Source organism: Falco cherrug, chromosome 7 (assembly GCF_023634085.1).
Source record: "Falco cherrug isolate bFalChe1 chromosome 7, bFalChe1.pri, whole genome shotgun sequence".
Lineage (NCBI taxonomy): Eukaryota > Metazoa > Chordata > Aves > Falconiformes > Falconidae > Falco > Falco cherrug.
Window position 1 is genome coordinate 59989005 of NC_073703.1, and position 26742 is coordinate 60015746.

Genomic DNA, 26742 nt, shown 5'->3' on the forward strand with positions numbered 1-26742 from the left:
GGAGCTTAATAGTTAGGGGCAATATGAATATTTAGGGTCAGGTTAGGTCCTATGCTACATCTCAGTGCCCTTTTGGAACTGATGGTAATACAAAGACAATGGGTGCAAGAATCAGCTGGGATTTAACAGAGAACATGAGGTGTCCATTTAGATACCTGGCTAAACCCCTGAAGTTTTCACACTATATTATTCCTACTATCTCCCTTTTCCCCTTCAGTAGTCAAGTATCCTTTACTGAAGAAGCATTGTGGATCATACTTCAATTTTCACATTTAATAATTGTATAGGAAGAGAATAGTTATATAAAATGGTTTAAAGACTCTGTGGAGTAACTTGATGTTTCCTTTGTGCCTCTTCAGACATGAACTACAGTTGATTTTTTTTTTTTTTCCTTGGTCATTTGTTTGCTTGGTTTTCCTTTTCTGTGATTTGTAGATTGGTTTCCACATTTCAGAGGATGAATTTTCCTCTGATTGATTCAGGGAATGGTTAATCAAGCATCTGTTTAAGTAGCAAACTGGAGAATAAAATCTATATGCTTTGTCAGCTTAGGAGCAAACAGGGGCTGTGTGCTTCTTAGGGAGAGCTGTGCGATAATCACCTCACCATTTTGTTTAAAGGAACTTCTCTTTCTCAATACTGTTTTTTAAGCTGTAAATCTGGCTCCCCAGCTTGTTCTCAATGCTTTCATACTCTTCTAGTAGAGCAAGGCTGACTGCAAGTTACCTTTTTTAAAAGACACTGTGGACTGACATAGAGCAATGTGTAAAGAAGGCAAAAGATGTTACCCAAGAAAGAGTGTTGGGGGTTTTTTCCGTGTTTTGGGGTTTTTGTTTTTTTTTTTTTTTTTTTCTTTCTTTTAAGACATGTTACTGCCTGGATTACTATTACTATTACAATTACTATGTCGTTATAGTGACATTTCTAGGAAGTCTTCCTACATAGTTGAAGCTGGTGAGCCATTAAAAGATACCATTTCTTGCATATGCTTTTTAGTTACGGGTTTTATGTATTGGTGGAAATGTAAAAAACTGTAAACCAACTCATTGTCTTTTTAGTTGCTTCACCTTTTTTAATGTTTCCTTAGTTGTTAGAGATGCTTTCAGGGCAGACTTTGTTTTCTGACATAAAAATGAAGTGAAAACCATGCATTGTACCTTTGTCCAGAAAATATTCATGTTTAATATATCACAAGAAATCAGAAAAAGGGGTATGGTCATCTTTTTGGTCCCTGTACTTTAATGGTTGAGGTCAATACTTATCTGATTTCTAGTTTTAAAAAAGTTCACTACAGATTGTGGTGAAGGTTACTGGTGGTATGGTTATTTCAGTTTTATAGTACAGTGTCCACTTTTCAAGTCAGGTGGGTACCTCAACTTTTGTTTCTTGATGTTGTGCTTTGGCATAATACTTATATTGTGTTTTTATTTTGCAGTGTCCTCTAGAAACTCAAGAGTTTGCAAGTTTTTGCAGATTAGCTGCAATTTTAGTCTGCTAGCAGACATGGACTGAAATGTGGGTATTGCTGCCACTTAAACTAGTAAGACTGTAGAGGTGCAAGAAGCTAAAAACCAAGATAATGAATATAGTTAAGTCAGTGTAACATACTTATATTTTCTCTTGTTAGTAATGATAATGTACTCAGTATTTAGAACTGAATTTTCTTGCACTTATTATTTTTTTTCTTCTTCTTTCTTGCAGTAAATATAGCCCTTGCCCTAGCAGCAAATGATTCGGTAGGTGAACATCTCATTATCAGCTTTGATCTGAAACAAGCATGTCTATCATAAATAAAATGGTTACTGCTGAGGGCAGTCACATACATTAATTCTAAGTATTTACTCTGACAGTTAATTTCTTTATTTGTTTTTCATGGACTTCTGAGTTTATATTAATTTATTTGTATTTTATCAGTACCATGAATGACTTGGTTCTCATCCTTTATTGGGTTTGGCAGTGTCCTTTCCCTTGTGTATCTTTTGAGTTCAACTGCAATTCTACAACAATGTGTAGACATAGTTGAGGATGTTTGTGCAGTTTGGAGTCACGTAATAAATAATTAAATTCTATCACTTCAGAGCACTGACTTGGAAAAAACATGAGTAAGTGCTGGATGGCGTCCAAATCAGTTTTTTAAAGCTCTAAAGATTTACTTTTCCTGGAGAAATTAATGTGTAAAAATACTTTTATATATAAACAGCTGAGGGGGGGGGGGGGAAAAGGAGCTACATACCTTCCCTAAAACTTGGAAATATATTTTTTTGAGTGACAAAGCATCATTGTCCAATTTGGTATTGCTCAAACTGTTACTTGGACTATAAATAGACAGTGGGAACCATTCAAGTGTAAAAACAACAGGTCTTCATTATGTCCACCTGCTGCTATAAACTGGGAGTAGTGCCATTGTGCAGGTTTATTGGCACAGAGATAAACTCAGAAGCAAGATTCACTTCTTATGTAAGGGTGTATAATGCAGGTTTTGTACTCATAAAGCATTAATTAAATACAAAGTGTCCTCAAGTACTTCAGTGGGGTAAATGTAGCATCTTTTTCTTACGGTAAAAGAAAAAAACAGGTGGAAGGAGTGAGGTTTACATGCAATCTGCACATTTCCTGTAGGAATTTTGTAAAAGATTTAAAAAATTTCCATAAACTCAGTCATACTTGGTAGGAAGAGAGTGTTTAAAGCTGTTACATGAAATGTGTTTTGTTTTGTATGGCATCTGATCTTGATATTTCACAGTTTTTAATTCTGTGTTTTAAATAGGCTGCTGGAGTAATTTGATTTCAGAGAAAAATCTGTCATCTTGAAAAGTAAAACTGCTTGAATATTTCCTACTAATTAACTTTAAAACATGGCGTTTGCTGTAATACTTTTAGAAAATGTATGTGATCCTGCAATGTTATCTGTGTTGTGGCACGGTCATTGAGTAGCTCCATGGAAACCATGTCAACTAATTGCACATAACTTTCTGTACCAGCTTAAGTGTTTCTAGGATTGTGCCCGATACTTCTCAAACATGCAGTTTTGTGTATTGTTTAAATTTATATTTAGATAAAGCATCTCTTAGTAATTCTGACAAACAAGTTTTGGGATTATGCCCTTTGTTAGGAGTTAAACATCTGGTTGAAAACAGAATAATGTGATACAGCACTTCAGTAGCCCATTAAAACACTTGTAAAGCACACCAATAAGAGAGGCCATCATCTAGAATGATTGAGGAGATTGTTGCTGGAGTTATACGGAAAGTCAGGGACTGAGAAATAATTTTAGATGAAATTGAGCCAAGAAAGTTAAGTAAACAGAGAATAGGCTAGTAATTTCTGATGTTATGATTATGTGGTGGTGTAAAATTGGAGGCCAGCATCTGGTGGATGTTAATCAGTGAAGAGCAGGTGAAGTGGAAGAAATAGCTGGGACTTGCTTGACCTAACAGTCACAAGTTCGCAAGCTGCTGCCATGGTGAAATTGTGCATTAATGTAGTTGCGGGCTAGAAAATATGGAATCAAGGTGTATTGAATAAACCCAACTCTGTCTTGTTTGTTCATGCATTAATAGCTTTTTTTTTTTGAGATAATGGTGGCATACATCATGTTTATGTGTAACATTTGGGCTTGAATTTGATGGTGTGTTCATTTGTGTACTCCCATTGATTTCAGTTTTTTGAGTCAAGGTTATGAAATAAGTGTCTCTGGGACCTTGATCCAGGCTGGGGTTGTCCAGTGCTCTGAATCGTAGGGACCATGACAATGTTCAGTTTTGTTATGGTGAAAAAAATATGTTTTGGTGAAAAAAGAATTAAGTTTACAGAGTCCATTGGTGCCTCCTGATGAAGTTTACAGTGAATTTCTTTGACCTCAGGTATGCACTAATGGACCTCTTAGTTTTACTTTTGATAACTACTGATTGTGCATCACCTTCCCATGGTTTCCCTTCCCTTTGTTGCTATTGTAAGGACATCTCTTTCTGAGGAAGCAGTAATGATTCTGCTAGTAGATCAGAGATTCAGCACCCTCCTGCAACTTCATGACAGTCTTTATGTCTCTTATAAGCAAAATACAGATATATAGAAACTGATGCTTGAACTCAAGGTACTGTTTAAAGGAGGAAAGAAAGTACTTATGAAGAGAGATAGGTCAGTGTGACAATAAATTGGTCTGTGCTTCCATCATTAGATCCAGTCTGTTTCTGTTACAAGTCCGATGTTTGTAACTAGATTTTTCAAAGCAAGTAATATACGGAGCTAAATGACTTAAAAAATAATGTTGTCATCTGATCTTTCAAGTTGTTCTTTTTCAAAGATTGTACAGGTCACAGGCTACTAAGAACAACTGTTTTCTGGTGAGGGAGATCTGTGGAAGATGCTTTCAGAGGAGTCTGGATTAGAGTAGATTCTTGCTGCTTTCAGTAACAGCTGTGATATCTTACTGTTATTTGATAGTGTCATAAGGTGGAAGAAGATTAACAGTCAAAGCATAAAGGATTTTTTTTTTGTCCTCTTGATAAGAGAAAGCTTCCTTCCATCTTCTCTTAAAGGTCTGCTTTCTGTAGTTAAAAACAAAACACCACGGTTTCTATAGCTAGATTTATTTTTTTTTTTCACTATGGAAGCTTTTCCAGTTATTATAGTGATGGTCTGAAGTATTAAGGCATTGACAGAGCCTTGGACATTGTCATTAGCCCACAGCGTTGTTGGCAGAGCTGGGCTTAGAATTCAGGAGTTCAAGTCTTGCATGCTGGTGCTCAGTCTGTTTGGCATATTTTTACCTCATGGTGACAGAGTAAATAATTCAAGATAGGGTTTCATTTAGATGCCTAGATACCACGTCCAAGACAAAGTAGGTTTTGGGGGAGTTTTGATTTTGGTCTCTTTTGGCTTTTGCTGCAAAGCCAGGGGACCAAGCAGGGTGGCTTCTTATCCCTTTCTGGACTGTGAGGCTTTTGGTACCCCAGGTTACCTGTTGTGGATGGATTAGTGAAAAATTGTGTAAGCTCTTGGACTTGTACCAAGACCTATAAATTTATACAGTATTGGTTTTGTGTTAGGAAATAACTTAAAGTTTTACCCTTGTGTCCTATTTTTTTAATTGCTTGCTCAGTTTGACAGCTGATTCTTTTCGTTCTTTTGATGTACCAGTAGTCCGCTGTGCTCCCCTAGGAGCACTTGGGAAGAATTTTTGGGTTTTGTGCCAGGACGATTCATATTCAGGCTAGAATGACTATTTATGAAGGCTGCCTGGCCAGAGACGATTTATTATAGTAGAAACAAGTTGAATTAATAGATGGCAGCAATAATAGGATAGAGATTGCTTGTTTATGAACAGAGTATTTTAGTGAGCAAACACCAGCTGTGCATGACTAAGGATGGCAAAAATCCAGTTGGGAGGCTGTGTGCTTGTGCTGTCACTATAAGGCAAGCTCCCCAGTCAGGTTTCCTTTGACTCTACTTTTCTTTCCAGGAAGATTTACATTTTGCACTATAGGATGAGATGTTTTTTTGCGTCTTGAAGTACAGAGGAGCAAGAAGTAAAACCACATCGAACAATTTAGCATGTAAGCATAAGCGGTAGTGGTGGCACGGGGTTAAAGGCATCCATTTTAACTATTCTAGCCTAACTCCGTGTCAGAGGATTAGTGGGTCAAGCAGACCAGGACCCAAATTTGCAATACATCGAGGGTAATTTTATCTTGGGGAGCGGCCTTTGTTTTCCCAAGCAAACCCCCTGGTTGCTGAGCAACGCGGTACGTTCCCTGGGCGGCCTTCGGTGCTTCCGTGCGGAGGGAGGCGGCCGGCCGGCAGGGGGCGCGCTGCGCTGCGGGGCGGGGCGGAGGGGCCGCGCCCAGCCCTGCCCAGCCGCTCCGCCCCGCCCCCTGCGGCGAGGGGCCCGGCGCCCCCCCGTGTGCTGGCAATAAAGCTGCCGAAAGCTGCTGCAGAGCTGGATGGAAAACACTTAATTCAAACCATATCGCAGGAAACATGGCACAGCGCAGGCTTCGTTATTTTGGAAAATACCCTCACGAGTTTTCTCCTGGTTTATCTGTCCCGCCCATAGGCGAGTAAGGGGTTTCCCACGAACATTAAGTTATAGCATAGTAATGATGTAGCTGTGAGCAGAGTCTTCACGTGGATTTACTATTGCTATAGTAAAATCAGTTTTAATTATTTCAAAATATGAATTTAATCAAACAACACACGTTGATTTTAAAACTGCTCAAAATCTACCCCACCTATTTTCTTTACCTTCCAGCTTTTTTTCCAAGTATCTGGCTCCTGTAATGAAACTGTTTGCCTACAGGATAATATTTGGCTGCTGCATTAATAGATGGCTTCACATCTTGCTTCCTGGTAAGAAAAAATGCCATGTGGGGGGAATAAACAAATCTGGAAGAAATTAGACAATAATGGGCGCCTTAGCTGACTAATTCTGGCATGAAGGCAAGTTTTGACCTGTTTTGTCGTCCTCTTATGCAGCATTCCTAATTATTAGGGTTTGATTTCTAGTCATCTTTACCTTTGTTGCCTAGAGCATCAAAAGACTTTAATTGCTATAGATCAGGCATTCGTGCTTGTTTCTTAATGCTAAAAAGTGTCAATAAAGCTGGAGAAGTTGCTAGTTAGAATTGATTTGGGTGGTTTTGTCAATGACAGCTTAGTTTTGAGATCAGCTGAGAAAATGGGAGAATAAAGCTTAAAAATCTTACTATATTACAAGTGAAAAATGAGTGAAATTAAAAATATTTTTAAACATAGGCCACTTAAAATATTTTAATCAAATCACTGTGTGTTTAATTTGAGGGAAAAAAATTAACTTTTTTTTTAAAGTATTGCATGTAGAGTTAGTTACCTGCATCCTGAGTCTTCAAGTCATTGAAAACAGTGCAAAGGTCAGACTGATGTGAAAGATGGAGCATGTTTATAATTTGGCGTGGCGTGAAAGCAGTGAGGCATCTTGTAGCGATGTAGTAATGTTTAGGAGTCTGATTTGGGTTTTGGTTTGGATTTTGGATAAAATGGTACTGTTCTGATTTTTTTTTTTCCCCCCCCCCAGTAGGATACATAATGTGCAAGAAGGCCAAGCAAGGCTGAATTACTGGTATCCAATTATTTAGAAATCTGACTAGGAGCAATTACAGACTGTTGTAGAAAAGAGTGCCAGAGAAGTTCTGTACCTGGCAGAAAATTAAAAAGATCTTGAAGGAAAAGGGGTTTTAAACCTATAGAAGTGTGTTTAAAACAAGTCTGCATTTCAAGGATAGAGTGAGAAAACTGCAGTGGTACTTTTTTGGCTTTAATCCAATTAAAAGCTAGGCACTTAAATAGTGTGGAGCTGAAAGGGTTAGAGAATTAGGGATTAAAGGATGGCTGTTCAGTGTGTCAGTATGTCAAACGAGAGATCCAGAGCATATCCTGATTTTAAGTTCTTTTTTTGTCCTGTGTGTTGCTGCTTGCAGGTTGGGATCAGCTCTAAGTCTATAATGATATTAAAAAGGTAAATTTAGAGTCCTTGTAGTGGATTAAGAGCACCAGCTTTAAAAATAACTGGCACCTTCACTTAGAAGAAATTTCTGTCTTTGGGATGGGCTGTAGCTGCTGTATATTGGAAGCACTTCTAATGTAGGGAATCCTTTGCCATATAGAAGAATGACAGCTTATTAACCTGTGCCTCTGTCCCTCCCAGGCTGAACACCAGGGAATTCTGATGGTCTACAGAGTTTACTTCAAAGTAAAATATCGTGTGCTAACATCCAGTGGGGATGCATGTACCCTACCAAGTATCGAAAAAAAGTCTCAGAAAAGATGAGCAAAAATGGAATTAATGCTGTCAGAGTCTCTGGATGTTTAGCAGTAATGCAAGCTGTGTTGATTAACAGTTATTTATAGCAGCTTTTTGTGAGCTCCCCCCCCCCCCCCCCCCCCCTTTTTTTTTTTTCCCTTCTTTCTCTCTGTTGGCATGAAGTCTTTTATCAGGCTTATTCCTCAATGAAGCGGTAGGCAGCTTGGAAAAAAATCAATGAGTATCACCAGATGCTCCACTGAACAGAGAATTATATGTGGTAGGGGTCCTCTGTGATATGTGAATGGGACTGGTTGTACTTGCTTGAAGAATCTGTTAGTGGAAAATGTAGTTGATTTCATAGTTAATGTTACTTGAAGGACAACAAAGGGAATGTACGTAAAGAAAGTGTATCAGACACTAAACAACCCTTAAGTGTCTGCTAAAATAGTTTAACAGGAGGAAGGATATGGATTGTTTTGTCCTGTTGGACCTGTGTCATCTGTACAAGGACCGTGTATAGCAGAACTCACCTGTCTAAGAGAACAAATGTAATAGTTGAATAATTCTGAATGTGTATAACAAAAAGCAAAGGTCGCCAAATTTACTGGTTTTTACAAGACTTCTTTCTGTCAGTATATAGGAGGATTGTGTCTAATATGGCCTTCAACATCTTTATTTTAATTTTCCCCCAAAAGGATTTATTACAACTAAGTTCAGAGCTTGAAAATCATTAATTCAGAATACGGCTATCTTGCAGATCTCTATCACTCACAAGGCAGTGGCCAAGTTCAGAGGCTAAACTGAACTTTAATTATGTTGAGAATCTTGCCAGGGAAGTTGAAGGAAGTAGTGAGGTTAATCTATGCCTGTAATTTATACGCTGCATAAAATGAAGCTGTAGGATTCTCATCTTTCAGGCATATATACAAGAATATCTTCTTTATCTGTTGATGCAGCATTTGGGGTTTTTTTGTAACTGTAGAATCTGTATCTGGTGTCTGTGAAAACTTGTTTTAATTTCTTAGTGTAGGTGAGAGAAATTTATAAATTGGAATGAGAACTTTATTGTTTGTATTTGTACAGGGGTAGGAGATGCAGTGATGATATAGGTGTACCTTATGCTGAATATTTGTCAGAATTCTTTAGAAAGGTCTAATTGAATAAATCAGTATCTTGTTGAGAAATCAGTGGTAGTGAAGTAACGAGGATGATGTAGCCAGTGGTGTAAAAGCAGAAGATGAAGAGGAGTTACAGTTCTTTACCACAGTCCTTTATCCTGTAATTTTAATTTTTTTTTGTGGTCTTGAGCTCACCAATGATCAGAGACCATGACAGCTAGCACTAGTACTGCAGAAAGAGCAACCCCTAGCAGTAGTTAGCCTATGCTGGAGAGCATTTCGCTAGAGAGGGAGGCAAACCTTGAAAGCATTGCTAAGAAGGTACATGTGAACATCTGTGAGTCTTTAAATACACTTTTTGCTGAATAGACTGAGGGACTAGTTTTGTTTTTTTCATGTACCGACAATATATTCTAATTTTGTGTACTGTCTGCCTGATGGAATACTGGTAAGGATCTTGCTCTGTACGAAGAGGTTGATAATTCTGCGTTTGTTAGTTTACTGTATTTTTTCAGAGTAGCTTCCAGTGATGTGGAAGTACATGAATAAATCATATGGGAATGGTTACACTGTCAATTTTATCTTAAGAGTTTAAGCTGTTCAGAACTTGCAGTAAGGCAATAAAAAAATACAGGTCTCTAGCAAGTATTTTTCAAGCGTAATAAACTTGAAGATTGATTCAAACCTTCTTCCACAGCTGAGCAGGTGCAAGGAAGAGGACAAATGTTGAGAAAAGCTCTTTTGAACTTGGTTGTGGCTATGACAGCTGGAGAGACAGAATGATTTTTGTTTAATGGCACAGGTCTGAAGTATGTTTAAAAGGAGAAAATGCAGCCAGAAGAAGACGGTGGAGTTGTATTACCTGAATCCTTTTCCTGCAGAGTCCTGGGGGTGGCTGTAGCAGTGGTGTGTGCTGTGCTCTGAAGAACACTTAGCAGTAGGGGGACTTTGACATGCCTGGATGTACTTTGAGTGCTGCATTTCTGTCCTTGTAACTCTAGTAATACAGAAGAAAAAAAATGATTCAGCATCGGTATGAGATGTATATGCATATGAAAATAGTATCAGAGGACAGACATTAGAGGAATCCTAGCACTGCTTTTTCCTCCTTCCACCTCTTTTTCCTTCTTCTGTCTTTGAGCTGCCGCCTTGGCCCTGCTTTCAATCCTTTGTATCTATTCCTTCTGCCCAGATGTTCTTTTTTGCCTTGTCTGATGTTATGCATGATTTTTAGGATTTGTTTTAATACAGCAGTAGTTTGAAAGATGTGCTGATTTATATGAGGTATGGGTTATATGGGTGAAAACACGGTTTATTAAAATATAATTTTATTTTTGTATTATTGTAACTCGTATCTGGATTAAACTTCACTCAGCATGAGAAGTATCAAGTGTTGGTAATTGTGATTAACAGTTTCATGTTGATCAGGTGTCTGCAAATTATTTTGTCTCTTCGGGTTTTAAAACATTGTAAATGCTGGAAGAGATTATTTGGACCGTGCTGTGCCTGTCTTAAAAGATCCCTTGGTAGCTGCCATAATGTTTTTCCAAGAAAATAATAACCCTTTACTCAAGGTTTAATTAGTTTTCTAGGGATGCTTAAATACTGCAAACACAGGGATAGTTGGCAGAGACAAAAATCAAACTGTTGGCTTATTGGCCAGTGCTTTCTGTGTAAGCTTCTACTTTTAGACAGTATGAACTCTTTTTACCTAACATGTTGAACTGCTTGTTGAAGAACGCCCCCCTCCCCCCCAACTTGGGTTATCTTTAGTGAGGTTCAGCCAACGATTTAAAGATTTTCCGGAAGACCTTTCTCTGATAGTCCTGTAGAAAGCACCATGCTTAGAGGAACACTTGTGCTTTCAGTAACATGAGTTGTAGAAACTGGAGGATCCGTTAATTATCTTTGTTTGAAGACAACTATTTTATTGAACCTTATCCAGGAACAAAAGCAGTGCGTCTTGGAAATGGGCATCTTTCTTACTTTTGAGGAAATGTGTAAATTGTTTTGAAAAATTACCAGGTTTATTGTATTAGTTTGAAATAAAGATCTACTTTGTCATTTGGAGAAGTGGTTGAATTTGCCAAGACCTTCTAGGTAACTGAGGGATATTTTTTTTTTTCCCAGTGTGTATGTATTTTTCCTTCATTTCAGGAAATTTGGTAAACTCATAGATATGTTCTTGCTGGCTCCTAGAAATAAGTGGCATGTGGTGGTGAAGTTCTGCCTATGCCCAGGAGGTCATAAAGTTGGTCTAATTAATTTGGATCATCATTCCTCTTTAAAGCTTAAGTCCCTTCAGGCTGAAAACAGAACTGTAGTGAGTTGTAAGATCATTGTAGTTAGTCAGTGGAAAGTCACCAGTGTTGTTGGGGGGAAAACTCTCAAAAAATTGAGGGAGACTGTGTCAGTCAGATATAAAACACTATATAGTTTTCCTGCAAATATTTACTTTTATTTGAGAAGGAATTAGGTGGCGCAGTCCTGAGATGATGTTTTGATGGGTTGGATTAGCTGCTGACACAGATAAAGGGACTGAGTCATGAATCCTTCTAATCTGTTAAAATATGTGTTTTGTACAAGAACAAAGAATCTCTAATACTGTTGATGTCTTTGAAATCTAACATAAAAATGGGTCTCTTCTGTCTTTTTGAAATTGCAGCTTTCATACAGTAGGAAAGAAATAGAATAAATAAATTGTCAGAGTAGCTCCCGAACTTTTCTGAAAGTTTTCACAAGATGTTATAAAGAAAAAAATGTTAAAAAGATCTAAATGAAATAATCCATATAACTGCATATGCTTTGCTCTGTTTAATAAAAAAAATACATTGAATAACTGAAGCCAAATTTGTTTGATTTTTGTAGTAAAAACTTATTTTTCAAAGTACATAGTAGATGATCTATGGCAGTGCATTTTTTTACATCTCAGTTGTAAAGTTTAAGATGCATTTGGCTTATATTAGGTAAATTTAACACATCAAACTGTTCATCTGTTAAGGGTGTCTTCAGGGTTCAATAGCAACAGCTTAAAAAAAGAGAAGGAAAAAAACCCCAAAAGCAGACCCACCCCCTAAAGACCCAAACCCAGACCCAAACTCTAATTATTACATATGTTGTAGTAAAAAGGGTCAGTCTTAATTCTCAGGTGTCTAGGCTTCTGTGAGTTAGTCTATTTGTCTTAATTGAAATTCATATTTATTTGGAAGTAGTGGCCTGAATACCTAGATTTTTAATCCAAGTGCATTTCTGTTTAAAAGAAACCAAACCACCAAACTAACTGATTGTGATGCCAAAGAATGTTCTTCATGTTTAGAAAACCCTGTTCAAGGGTTGAGATACTGTATACTTGCATTCGAAGCCTCATTATACTCTTCTAACCAGAAACTTGATTGTTACCACTGAACCTGTATCTTTCTTTCCATCTTTCCTATTGAAACTGTGATAACAAAATGGCTTAATGTATGATACCAAATCATGAAAACGTCATCCAAACAATGGAGCCCACATCTTGAAACACTAACAGTGGAAGTCTGATTTGGCATTGTTGGAAAAGCTCCCATTGCTGCATTAACCTTTCAAACAAGCCCTTAAACATACTTGCTTGCAGTTTTGCAAAATGTTGAATACAGTTAGCTTTTCATGTTAGAGAAACTTCATGTTCGACATTTCAAAGGGTTTGCTCTTTACTGCTTAATTTGCAGAACCTGGAAATTGGTAGTGTGTCTTGCCATCTGTATGAAAAATAGTTTGATTTCCTCAAAATATGTGTCTATATATATATCTGTAAAAAGGCATATAGAGATGAATCTTGCAAGTCTAGACTACATAGTTAAAAGAACTTTTGTTTAGAGATTATTGCCTAACGTACCATATGTAGTTGAATTTTTTTAGCATTCTTTTGTGTAAATGCATCTAATTAAAGTATTATGCCTGCTTAATTGGCTTCAGAGACTTGCATTTCAGTATTTTCAAGGTGTCTGCAAAAGTTTACTCTGGCCACTTAAATGCATGATTAAAAATATGTTTTTATGTTTTTCACATTCCTTATAGTCACTAGTATAATTCAAATTGCATTAATTTGATTACATTTACAAACATCGCTTGTCTTTTTTTACAATGAAATTTGATACCTTTAAAAACATTGAAATATTACTTCTGTGTAAATGTACACAGAGTAGAGAGAACATTGCTTATAATGTTTGTTAATATAGAATCTGTGGTCTACATTGTAATTAAGAAAACTTGCAAGTGAGGATTCTGTGAAGGAATGAAGGTTTTGTGAAGATGTCTGGCTCAGCTCAGAGACATCATATTTCATGCTTCAGCTGCTATTTAGAGAGAAAGGAAACAATGATTATGTCTAAAATCAAAATCATGTTTTTATTTCTATAGGCAGTTTTGAAATTTTGCTCAACTAATAATTCATAAAGGCAGACAGTTTGACAAATAGTTTTTTTTGTTTTGGTTCATTACACAGACAAAAGAAGTTGGTTTACTTGATGCAGATGTTTATGGACCTTCAATTCCAAAGATGATGAACTTAAAAGGAAACCCAGAATTAACACCAAGTAAGTGGAAATGATTTTTCTTGCTGTCGTCTTTATACAGGGATGAGCATGGACCAGCCATTGGTGCTTCCTTGGTGTGGCACAGAAGGGATGCAAACAGAAGATGTGACTTAACTTTTCTTTTTTTTATTTCTAATAATGAGGTTTCTTTCAAAGTGAGCTTGTACAACTGGGAGCATATTTAGGGTCATTTTTTTATGTTGATTCATGGGCTTTGGGAGTTTTATGGATTATTACTAGGGATGCTGGAAAGGATAGCTAGGAAATGAAGGTTATTGTCAGTAGTTTTAAACTTGCTATATGGGATCCTTCTATAGAAGACCTCCAAATTAAAGCCCAAAACCCACTAGTCTAGGGAAAAAAAAAAAGTCAAATCTAGGAAATAAGAGAAGGATCATTACGGTAGCTTATATAAAGTGTCATTGAAATGACAGGCTAGACCACTTGATTTATTTTATTTGAAGATGTATGTTTAGGAATGCAGTAGTGGTGGCTTCATTACCTGAAGTTAAAGACAGTAGACAGAACTCCTAATTTTTCTTCTGCTAGGAAGGATTCAGGTCTGGGGAAAGGTAAATTTAGGTGGGAGGGTCTGGAGAGAAGTAGAGAAGACCTGAAGTTGAAAGGTTGCGTAAAGTCTGTTTACCTTTGAGAAATGTAACTTACACCCAGGCCAACCAAGGGTGAAACTGAGGGATGCTTTATCCTGATAATCTGTTTGTGATGCTTCAGTCTAAGGGACTGTGCTTTTTTGGGAGTGGTAGGGATGCTGAGTCAATAGGATTTATTTAATGTTTTGTTTTGCCCATCCTGTGATAAAAGTGCTCGTAATTATAAAAATTAAAAGCATGTAACCACAGGCAAAAACAGTCCTGCATGGTAACACCTGGCCTACATGATAAAAAGTACTGGGATCCTACTGAAGAAAGTACAAACTGTCAGTACTTGTTGACAGGGAGGGATCAAGGATGTGTACCAGTTCAAACAGGACATAAAAGGGCTTCAGTGAAATAGTAACTGTAAATACCCATTAATGTTCGCAGGCAAGAATTGCTAGGTAAAAAGGAAGTTAAATATTCCTTCCACTTCCTTTCATGCCATGATCTTTGTTTATTTGTCGTAGAATCATAGAATAATTTGGGTTGGAAAGGACCTTTAAAGGTCAGTTAGTTGAGCCCCCCCCCTCCAGCAAGCAGGGACATCTTCAACTAGATCAGGTTGCTGAGAACTCCGTCCATCCTGACCTGGAATGTTTCCAGGGATGGGGCATCTACCACCTATCTGGGAAACCTGTTCCAGCGTTTCACCACCCTCATTGTAAAAATATTTCTTGCTTACGTCTAGTCTGAATCTACCTTCTTTTAGTTTAAAACCATTACCCCTTGTCCTGTCCCAACAGGCCTTGCTAAGAAGTTTCTCCCTGTCTTCCTTACAAGCCCCCTTAAGTATTGAAAGGCTGCAGTAAGGTCTCCCTGGAGCTTTTTCTTCTCCAGGCTGAACAACCCCAACTCTCTCAGCCTTTCCTCATAGAAAGTTCCATCTCTCTCCATCTATTCTGCCTTTGTAGAATGGCCGTTTGTAACTGATCTTAATTTATGGATATGGTGGTGGTGGTTGTTCTGTACATTCTCACTTGGTATAAAGCACGCACAGTGAAATGGTGCCAGTATCTTTAAAGGGTGGTTATTGAGCTTGCCACATTAGCCTCTGAAAAATTAGTAAGTGGCAAACTTAGTATTTCTTATATAACTACAATTTTGTCTCGTTATACTTATATCCTGTACTCTGGATAAAGAAAACGTAATGTATTTCCATATACGGATGCACAGCATGTGCTTATAGAGGCAACTGTCAGACTGATTACTTTCTACATTTGAGTACCTGGCTTACAAATACAGACTTTATTTAAATTAATTTTTAAGGGAGAAGGAGAGTACTTGGATTCATTTGTTGGGTTTCTGTTTTATGTTTTGAAGTCAAAGGCTAATTTTGTTGTGTAATAAATGAATAAATGACGCCTCTCATGCATCATCAGTAGAGTTTGACTTCCTGATACAAACTGAAGTATTCTTGCATTCTGTTGTACTTTGGACCACATTGAGGGTGTATGTCTTACAGGCTGTGTTTTCCCATAACGCAGATTTATTTTTTTTTGCTAGGAATTTTGTCTTTGAAGTGCATTATGAAGTGCAAACACAAAAGGGATTGTGTTGTGTTGTTCTTCTTGTGCCCCCTCTTTTCCTTTTTATGTGATGTTGACTTTTTCCTTTCCAAAGGAGATAATGTAAAAAAAAAAAAAATGTTTCTCCTACCCCCCCTGCCCCCATCTGAAAAATTGATTAGATAATGTTGAACTTCTTACACATTTTGCTGGGTTCCGTACCAAATTTAAATCCGTGTCATGGACACAAATAAGAAGCAAATTGCCCAGTCTATTTCATGTAGTCATACAAAGTAACATGCTAGGAATGAAAGAACTGAAAAGTATATTGAGTGAGATACTAGGGCAGCTCAATTTATTTGTATATAAATTTCAGTGACTGTAGATGTTTTGTGTATACAGCTGAGAACTCACTATAAGCTTTTGTCTTAACATGTTTCAAGTGTTAAAAAATACGGAATTCAATGTAATAGAAAGAAGTTGGAGGATTTCCCTGAATTGAAGTTGCTGCTCTTGACTTGTAAGCGCTAACATTTTGATTGCTAAAGTGTATTCTTTCTACTTCTGTGTGGAATGTACAAGCAAATATTACCAGGATTTAAGAACGTATCTTATTTTTTAACTGACAGAAAATGAATTTGTGTATTCAAAAGCTTGACGCATGACAGAGGTCTACTGAGAAACGCATGTAGTAATTCAGTGTGAATGATAACAGGATAGAATTTGTATTTCAGGAATTCTGTTCATTTCTCAGTGCACTTTTGACTCTTGAGCTGGTGAAGCTGTACAGTAACAACAATGAAAGTGCTGGAAAAGTAGCTGACGTTAAGATGGTTTCATTGTGAAAATAGGGATTTGGAGGGCATAAGAAGCTTTAATTGTGAACCTCAGGAATTCCTATAGTGAGTGACAGGATAAGCTTGCAAGGAAGTGACCCATCGTAGACATATATAATGCTGTGTGTATATACATATATAGATATAAAAATATGTGTGATCCTTGTATTTTGGTATAACAAGCTTTATGTTATTTTCTGATTTCTTATTACATTTTCAAGAACTAAATATGAACTCTGAACAAATAGTTTTGTACAGTAATTGAGCAAACACAGGCAGTATGTTTTAAAGATGTGCATTAACTGTATACATAGCAGTAAGTCAACTAAAAACATTTTTTTAATAGCATAGCAATAAAAAATCATCTTTAAAGTAGTTTACTTACTGTCTTCAGTGTGAGGCCTGGATTTAAATGAATCTGTAGAGCAATCCTGGGAGGTTATGAGTGCTCTTGCACTCTTAGATAGTTCTATTTCTTCTCTCACATGTAGCAGCTGAAAAGGGATTAGGGATGCCTGGTACCATGCAGAATAAATCCGTGCAGCAGTTATTACTTCTGAATAGAAATTATTATAGTTTTGCTATAATTTAAGTTTTCAAAATGAATTAGGAGCTCTTAGTGAGGAGAGAGTCTGTATAAATGGAAGATGCTCATTAAATTAATTTTGCAAACTGTAGTACATTGGAAAGCCTGCTAACATTGAATAGGATGTCATTCAAAAATACTTTAACTAAATAGTCAGGGAAATAGTGGTTAATAAGTTCACAACTGAATTTAATTAGCTAATGGAGGATTATCTAACTATGGGATAAATAGGATAAATATTAACATGAGCTACAATATATACACAGGGCAATGCTTATGACACAAGTAACAAAAGCATTACTTCCATTCTTTTCCCACAGAATTTACTTAAAAGCCGTTTCCTGGCTTAGTGAACCACAAAATTTTTTCCCCTGCCCCCCCCCCCCCCCCCCCTTTTAATAGAAAAAAAAAAATATCATTTAAACAGCTGGCAGAGGGTAAAAGCTATTACATTGCCAAAAAGATACTGCAGTTTTGCCAGGTAAATATAATTTAATTTAAATGATTATGAAGGTTTTGGTAGGTTTTTTTTCTTTGTGACAGTTGAGTGCTCTCTTAATGTTTCAAAACTTCATTGCCACTTCATGATATCCTTGGTGTCTATTTTATTTCTTAATAAAATAGTATATTCAAAATATTAGCAGTGGGCATCTTTTCAAAATTTGGAATAAAAACTAATTTCTGAGAGAAAGCTAGCAGTAGCTGTGGCTGGCCCCATTGAGTCTTGTAATATTGCAAGAGCTATAGAAATGAAATTACTGATGAAATTCTGAAGCCAGGAATGGACACTTGCATTTTTTTCACTGGGCCACATTTACATGTCGGCTATTCTTTTCACTGTGGTAGCAGAATCTTGTAACAGAAAGTGCTAATTTTAAATAGAATCTGTTGTGACTGTTTAAAGATATCTGCTGGAAGTAGCTGTATCAAGGGCTTGTGGTGAATCCATTTGAGGGTTATGAATAGAATATTTAGATTTAAACATAGAATATGTTACGTAGGTAGGGTAGTTATTGAGGTAGCATGAAGAAATTTCTGGATCTTACATAAGCGTATTCCAGAACAAGGTTGTCTTTATCATGCTTTAGCAGTGGAACTGCATCATGATTAATTTAAGTAAAAAATAAATTTATTTCAAAAAAAAGTCATATTAGCTGCTGCCATGACCTCTTGATTTTTGAACAAGTGATTTTTAGATTGTGTATAGTCTAATAATATGCTTTACTGATTGTATTTTGAAAGAAGTCCAAACTGAAACCCCGTGTTTTGTGTTTGGTGATGTCTTATCCCAGTTTATCTGCATGGCTGAAATCGAGTAGTCCCTTGTGTTTTATATATGCTAATATATATTATATATATTAATTATATATATTATAAAGTAATAATTCAGAATGTTGCAATTAGTTGTGGTTTATATTTTGGAGGCTCTTTCATATGTGATGAGGTAGTTGAAAATCAGAAGATGCTCAACTGTTAAGTATTTTATTCTGGACCTTGACTATTGCCCTCACGCCTGTAACAATTAACCTCAAACTGGATTAATTCAGCTAGTGTTGAGTACACTTGTGGAAAAAATTGACCTTTACTTGGAAGGGAAAGGAGGTGGAGAATACTCAGCTCTGCAAGGAATTATTTATAGGCATGCAGTTATTAGCTGCTGTTTAAAAAAATAAAAAAAACCTCTTGACAGTTAATTTATTAAAAATTTATTCTTCATTGTACTTGAATTCATACTTAAAACTACGAAAAAAGTAAGGCAAAAAAGTGTGAGAAAGGTAGTGTAGTAATTAAAGCCTCTTACCGAGAGCAGTCTTTTCTGGATAAATGACAAGCCAAACTTTACTAAATGCTCTTGCAGTATGAATTACTGAAACACTATAACCTGCAAAAATACATTTCAAGTACTTGAAAGTGGAAGTGTGTTACTTTTCATGTTGTTAATCCTGCAGTGCAGTAATAATAAATGTTTTAATATGGATTATGGCTAGCAAATATTCATTACATTATAAAGTTTACTCTTAGAGATACAGATGGTTTGTCTCGTCAACTTTTATACAAATTGGAATTAAATTGCAGAATAGTTTTATTATAGTAATGTGATAGATATGTGTTTAATTGTACATAAACAAACGAAATGATTCATTCTTTTGTTTGTACACTGAACACATTTACCTTTTTTGCCTATTTCAGAGGAATAAATGTTTCCCTCCTCTTCTAGAAGTAAAATTAAAGGACTGTAACTGATTCTGAATTTTCTCAATATTTGTACTTTGCAATTTCACTTTGTTTTTTTCTCAGTGGGTTTCTTGCTGTATTTTTCCTCTTCCCTCCTCCTTCTCTACAGTACAATGGAGTGGCTTTTCAGAATAAAGAAATGAAGCAGAATACATAATAGAAACATATTTTTATCCTTTTAAAACTTAATTTCAATTTAATTGTATTCTAATCCTTTCCCTATAGTGACCAGAGGCTAAAAGTGACAGTTTAGAGCTAGCATCTGTTGCCTTTGCGTTAGTTGATGTTCATAATCTTGTGAAGTACATAGACTTTAACTTTACAAGTGGTGAAATTAGAATAAAATCACAGAACGATGTGTGTGGGGATTCATGTGAAATGCAAAAGGGAATATTTTTTTTAAAAAAAGTGTTCCTGCATATATTAAAGTGGAGAATCAACAAGTTTACTGTAATCTATATCATCAGTGTCCAGGTGTACTTTTTTCCCCCCAAATGCCAGATAAACCTTTGAACAGATTTTTATTCCATGTCTTTTCACCTACATTTTATTTTTTCAGGTCTTGATTGTAGTATTGAACCTAAAAAGGCTGAATCAAATGTACTGAGTTCCATAGTTTTGCTTTGAAAGCAATGACGGTCCCTAGTTAACTGGGAAGTTTTTTGAAGTTAGGTCTTGAAAGTAATGCAGAGGGAATGTCTGCCCCTTGGGTTCCTGCATCTCCCTGTTCTGCTTTACTGTTTTCTGTCACACTGTTATGTGACTGACCTGGGGAGTCCCCCACTCACAGAAGCAGGTCAGTGCTTCAGATAACATGACCCTTCCTAGAGGTTTTGTGTGTCAGGAACCTTGAACTGAACGTTGTGTTAGTCAATTTTATTCCTTGTGGGTATAATGAACTAAAAGAACCCACCCAAATTAGTCTAATAAAGCTTTTGGTCCACTATAAGTAAACTTTTTTGGCTCCGTGGGAATTTGAAGGCTTTTCAAAATGTTGGTTATTTCAGCAATTGTAGGGAAGACATCTGTGATGGAAGGTAATGGCAAGATACTTAGAACTAGTCCTGTGTTACTATGCTAATCCTAACAAGTCATCAGTGCTTTAAAATGTAACAAAGATATAACTAAATCATTGTGCTGTTTACTTCAAAAGCAAGTCTGGTACAAGTATAGTCTTCCAGCAAGCAATTAGTTCTTTTGGTTTTAGGTAGGACTGATGAAGTCATATCTGCAAAACAGTTCCGTTAATGAAAAAACTTTCAGAGTGGTTTGTTTCCTCTGCAGTGTATCAGGAGGAAAGAAAGTGGAAAATCTACTCAGGTAATGGGATTGCTAGACTGACTAAATATTAGAAGCTAATCTTCTGGGGAAAAGCTGCATTTCTTTATGCATTTGTTTCTTACAGTAAGCATTGAATAATGCTCTTTGAGTCTCATTGCTAGTTTGCTTTGGTTTAAGTATTTGTGATGTGTTTGTGGTTAGATAACACTGTTAGTGTGGGATGTAATGGGATATGACAGCCTTTCCTGTGTGGAGTTCTTCAACCTTAAAATATAAATTGCAGTATTTCTGGGGCAATCCTGCAAATAAACTTCTAGCACATTGTGAAATCAAGCTTGTAGTCTCAATTAGTCTGTCACTTGCCATAGCATATTCTGGGCTTCTGGCATAAGCAGTTAAAACAATGATTTAAAATTTGTGACTCAGACTAACCTTCTTTTGGTGACAGCATCCTTTCCCCTCTGACATAAGTTGTGTTTTATTGTGGGATACCCTGGGGCCCTGTTGCTGTTTGTCCCCCTTGCCTCTGCTGTATTTCTCTTCCTTTCTTAACTGCGTTGTGCATGGAATTCACTTGCCTTTGCTTAGGAAACTAGTACTGCTTTAAGCATGTTGGGGTGTGGTGTCTGGCATCTAGCTGCCCCTATGGCTCTCCCTCATGTCCTCTGTTAAATCTGCCAGCCCTGTACAAACCTCAGCTTCCTAAGGTGTCCGGAGTGGCAGGAGGTGTCTATGTTTACGCAAGTAAAGACCAACCTTTTTCTTACTCTTACTGTCATTTTCCCCCTTCCTTCCTTCCTTCCTTCCTCTGTCCTTTGCCCCCTTCCTTTGTCCTTTCTCCCTCCTGTTGTTGGAAACCCTATGTAGTCTGAAGCCTTTACGTCCTTCAGGGGAGCCTGTATCCTCCCGTTACAGAATGTTTATCTTGGGAGGTGACTTTCAAAATAAACAGCAAATAAGTTCCTTATACTTCTACATAGTGACAGCCATTTGAGAATTAGTGTTTACTGTGATTAACGGAAGGTGCTGTGTAAGTTGGAGTCCTAATTTAAGATTGTGATAGAGTATTCTGTAGTCACTGCAGCATGAAATTGTGCACAATTAAAAACTAGGTGATGCAGAAGTTTTTGAGATTTTACAAGTGACCATACTGAAAATCTGTTTTAGCTTTTCTGTGTGTATGACACATTAATTGAGTTTGTCTTAGATAATCTTGTACTGGAATCCACAGACTGTTCGGCAGTGTCTCTCTCTGACTAGCATGGTAACTGCGTGTTTTGTTTCGCCATATGTCACCTGTGTTTCAGGCAGGGAGATATCACTGAGATGTGAGTAGGTAGAAAATAACAATTTGTCATTAAAACATCAACTAATGATGAGCTATGCAAACAGCAGCAGAACCTTTAGGTTTTGTATAAACTATGAATAAATAGCAACTCACTTGAATTTTGGTAAATGTATGCAGAGGAGTTACAGTATGGGTTTTATTTAAATAGCATACTGTGAAAGTTCAAGGAATACTTAAACTTAACAAGTTATTTTGAAATCTACTTTTAAAGCTGCTGCTTTAACGCTTTTAAATGAGAGATGCTAAAATGTTATTTGGAGACTTAGGTGTTGCAGACAATACGTAGTGTAACTTTCTACAGCTTTTTCTGTTGTACGTTGTGCCTCAGTTTGCTTTTGAAAATTGGGAGTTTCAAGGGAAAATACCTAACTTCAGTAATGCACCTAAACTTTTTAGATCTTCTAGATGTTTGTCGGTTGTGCAGATGTTTACTGGTTGTGCATTACATGCTTTCCAACATTGGAGGTGGTGTAAGTGGGGCCATCAAGACCTGGACTGTGAAACTTGCCCAAGGTTATTCAAGAACTCTGTGGATTTGGAGACCTATGCTGTGTCTCCAAATCCACAGGGTTCTTGAATAACCTAAAGCAAGTTTCACAGTCCAGGTCTTGATGGCCTCATCTGTAACATGAGAGAATAATTCCCCACCACAGAAGCATGTTGTTAGGTAAAAATGTTCGGTTTGGGTGCATGGGTGTTATGGAAATGGGATTTGTATAAAAAATAAAGAGTCAGGAAACGGATGCATTCAGAGCATAGCCTGGAACTTGCAGTGGTGTCTGCTGGCAAACCCTGCTGCATTGGTAGTGTCTTCAGAAACATTTGTAAATCTGCATGCCAAGATCAGTAAGGTGCTTTTAACTGGAAAATTGTACAATTGTACTACTTTCTAATAGATTTAGCTATTGATGTCCTGACTCAGAACAACTTAAAAGTGCCACTTCCCCGCTTGATGACCAAAATCCAGTTAGGATAGACAGGTGAGTTCCCCTATTAAGTTTTATTGAAGACAAACCTTAAGTAATTAGTTACCATTCTAGGAAGTCTCTGATCTTCCATTATAGTGGCAAGTTCCAAAAATAGCTGAGTGCAATAGGAAATCTTTAACAGGGAGGAAAATGTGAGCTTCTAGTGTTCTCATCTTATGTATGGATATTTTTTATTTCTTTGAAATGGTAGAAACTCCCAACCTCCCCCTTATTTCAGACACTTGAAAAGTCTGAGCAGCTCCTCTGCATTAGTTCTCACTCACTTGGTGAGCTCAAAATAGATTTGCTAGGGTGTTGCATGATCCACTATGCTCACATTTAATAATTATGTGCTACCTTTTGCTTTTTTTAAACAGCATGATGCCTTCTCCTAAGGAGGTGTAGTATAACATCACAGTCTTCTGGAATAATGATCTTTATTTATCTAATGAGACAAGACTGAATCTTAAGTCTTTGCTTGCTCTAATGTATTAGTCAGCAGACCTCTTCTGAAAACCAAGCCAAGGATTGAAATGTGGCCTTGTGTCTTAACCCTGGCAGGCGACTGACCACCAGCCATGCAGCTGCTTGCTCACTCCCCACTCTAGGGATGGGGAGGGAATTGGAAGGTTGAAAGTGCAAAAACTTAGGGGATGAGATAAAGACAGATGAACAGGGAAAGCAAAAGCTGTGCCTGCAAACAAAGCAAAACAAATTAATTCAGTACTTCCCATTGGCCGGCAGGCGTTCAGCCATCTCTTGGAAAGCACTCCGTCATGTGTAAGGGTTACTGGGGAAGATGAACACCATAACTCTGAATGTCCTCCCCTTCCTTCTTCCCCCAGCTTTATATGCTGAGCATGACATCATATGCTATGGGATATACCCCTTTGGTCAGTTGGGGCCAGCTGTCCCTGGCTCTGTCCACTCCCAACTTCTTGTGCACCTCCAGCCCACTCACTAGTGAGGTGGGTGATGCTTGCACACTATCAAAAGCTTTTCTCCTTCTCACCCCAGTAATAACTTAAATACCTCTGTGTTGTCATCACTGTTTTCATTGCATATCCAAAGCATAGCACCATGCAAGCTACTATGAAGAAACTTTGCTCTATCCCAGTTAAAATGACATATATATATAGCTCTGTACGTACTTTCTGTGCTGCACTAACCTATGGCCACCAAGGAATGGCTATGTCGGGCTTTCGAGAGAAGAAGGATGGAGTCCTTGGCAGGATAGTCTGCAGGGCTTGATTTTTTTTTTTTTTTTTTTTTTTCTGCAGAAAAAATTAAAAAAAAATTACAAAATACAGAAATTCTATCCTAATGCCTTCAACATCATTCTTCCCCACATGACTAACAACGCAGCCTTCAGACCAGTCCTAGAACTTTATCAGCAATGTGCTGTAATGCTGTCATGAATTTGTATGTCTGTCTTTTTCCAGTGCCCTACTTGCATCCTACCAGAAGAGGCATTTTATTGACATTTCATTGGTACTCTGTTGATGTTATTGATCCCATTTTATATATTCAGAGAAAAAACAGCACCCTTTTATTTAGGACAATCAAGCTTACTGAAAAGTTGTAAACAAGGATGCTTTATTGATCTCTGCACAGGTGGCATAATATTGCTGTGTGTTGTGATTTTAAGAAACTTGTTTTGTTGTGTGTTGAATTTTTGGAGCTGTATGGTAGGCATCTGGTAACAGAGAAGAAAGGGTTTACTCTGAAAGCAATGGGAATTAGAGATGTTACTGAGATCTCATTAAGCTAAATCTTCTTTACATGTTATGTTTTAGAAAATCTTCATGAGACCCAGGGCAAAGGGGGAGGAATGCCTGTTGCTTTTGATGAGACAAGGGTGATTACTGGAGCTCACTGAAACACTTTAGATTTGAGATAGTCTTAAGAATGCTTTTTAGCAGTAGGAGACAGTGGGGTGCTCTGCAGTATTTTGTATGACTTTGAGAATATGCAGAATATTATAGCCCAAATGTACAGCAGGTTGTGCATTGTTCTCGTGCATTGTATAAACTTGATTAAATCTTGCTGCTCGGAGCAGTTTGTAGTCTCTGTTGTTAACCAAAGAAAGTAAGATCCAGTTTTCATGACGTGAAACTCTCCCATTGAAAATAAACGGTGTACATGTTTTAACACCAGACACCCCCATTTGGCTGTTCTGTAGGTCACTACTTGTGTACTGAGAGCAACTCTCCTATTCTGCCCACTGAGGTGAAGGAGAGGGAGATCTCTGAAGGTGTATCTGTTCTGTGCAATTAGTACGTCTACCTGGGCTTTGTACATACAAAACTGTATACAGGTGGTGGCTGTTGAGATCTTAGCCTCTGGATGTTTGACTACACTGAGATTGAACTGAGAAGCGGCATGAATAGAATTTGGTGAGCTTTCTCAGAATAAATGCATCTTTTCCATTCTTTTTACCTTCCAGTTCCTGGTTCTCATGTACTTGTGTGCTCAGGGATTAGCCTCCCCTTTTTGTTTTCTTTCTTTCTTTCTTTCTTTCTTTTTTTTTTTTCCTTTCTCTTAAAATCATTCCTATTTCATGGTAAAAATGAAGTAGACCTCGAATCGGCAGTGATACAGGAGAAGAAGGACCTGCAACAGCATGTTTCTTTTTTATAAAACATCTCCTAGGTAGATAGGTAGTCATTTTTCTCAAGACTTCTAACAATATTACAGCATGTGGCGGTACGTGTATTCTTTACAAGGACACCAAAGCAGTGTCTAGAGATGGCTCTAGGCTGAAGTTCAAATGTCATCAACCCCTTCAAAACAAAACTATTGCTCTGCAGGAGAAAAAGTAAGACTGTGATTCCTAGAAGTGTGGTTATACAGTATAATGCCACTAAAATAAGCCCTGACCATACACTGTAGCATGAGCAGAAGTAGAGAAATGTTGAATTAATGTGGGTGCAGCGCACCAGTCCAAGCCCATGTGCAGTTCCATACACGTTCCTGAATGTAATTGTCATGTGATTTGTTTAGCTTCCTATATTGTTCTTTTTGAGTTGTAAACCAAAGCATCCAATTTATTTTCAGCCATATTTCTAGAAAATTACATGGCTTGAATGCCCACTTACTTGATTGCTTGAAAGCTTTCATGTATAGAATTTAGCAGTTCAATTTGTACGCTCTTGGGTGTTGTTTTGTCTGAATTTGGAGTTCAGCTTTGAACACACTGCATTGTATTTATATTGCTTTTATTTTACTGTCTGTACATATTTTACTTTGGGTGCATCAAAGGTTTCTGTCAAAATATGTATTAAAATATATTTTTTTTATTGCTTAAAGTATTCTATTTTTTGCTTGTTCCTGCCAGTGCATGCTCTTAAAATAAACCAGCTAGACCAAATAAAATTAATTTTGCTCTTTCATGTGTGTGTGTGCGCCATCTTGAGATAAGGCGTGGATGTAGATGGCAGAGACTATTAAGGGGAGTTTTTGGCTTTTGGGAGGTTTTGTTTTGAATGTACTTTTTTTTTTTTTTTTTTTTTTACTTTCTGCTTGTTTTTCCCTTTGCCAGCAGAACAATTATATTGTTCTCTCCCCTCCCCTCTGTTTTTTTCTTGACACTGGAAGGCATAGGAATATGGAGCATGATGAGGATATTACCTCTGCAGTGTTCAAATAAGCATCTTTTGTTCCTACAGAAATTTTAGAAGTCCTGTCCTGCAGACTTTTGCCAGTCTGAAAAAATCCATGACTTCTTACCTGGAGCTGTTAATAACACTTAGTTTAGGGGTGGCTTTATTTGGTACCTTTTCTGTAGGTTTCAAAGCACACAATAAAAGGAGAAGAATTCCCCAAAACACTGGTGTGTTGATGGGAGCGATCCTCTGA

General features: G+C 37.2%; 1 protein-coding gene across 6 annotated transcripts in view; it reads left to right on the top strand.

Annotated features, from left to right (window-relative positions):
• NUBPL (NUBP iron-sulfur cluster assembly factor, mitochondrial) overlaps positions 1-26742 on the top strand; it is a 159222-nt gene that overhangs the window by 4432 nt on the left and 128048 nt on the right. For all 6 annotated transcript variants that reach the window (XR_008733128.1, XM_055715913.1, XM_055715914.1 and 3 more), the window contains exons 3-4: positions 1702-1736; positions 13379-13469. Coding sequence is in view for 5 of the 6 variants with exons in the window: in XM_055715913.1 (XP_055571888.1) it covers positions 1702-1736; positions 13379-13469 (126 nt within the window). In the remaining variant the exon portion in view is untranslated. The remainder of the gene's footprint in view (positions 1-1701; positions 1737-13378; positions 13470-26742) is intronic.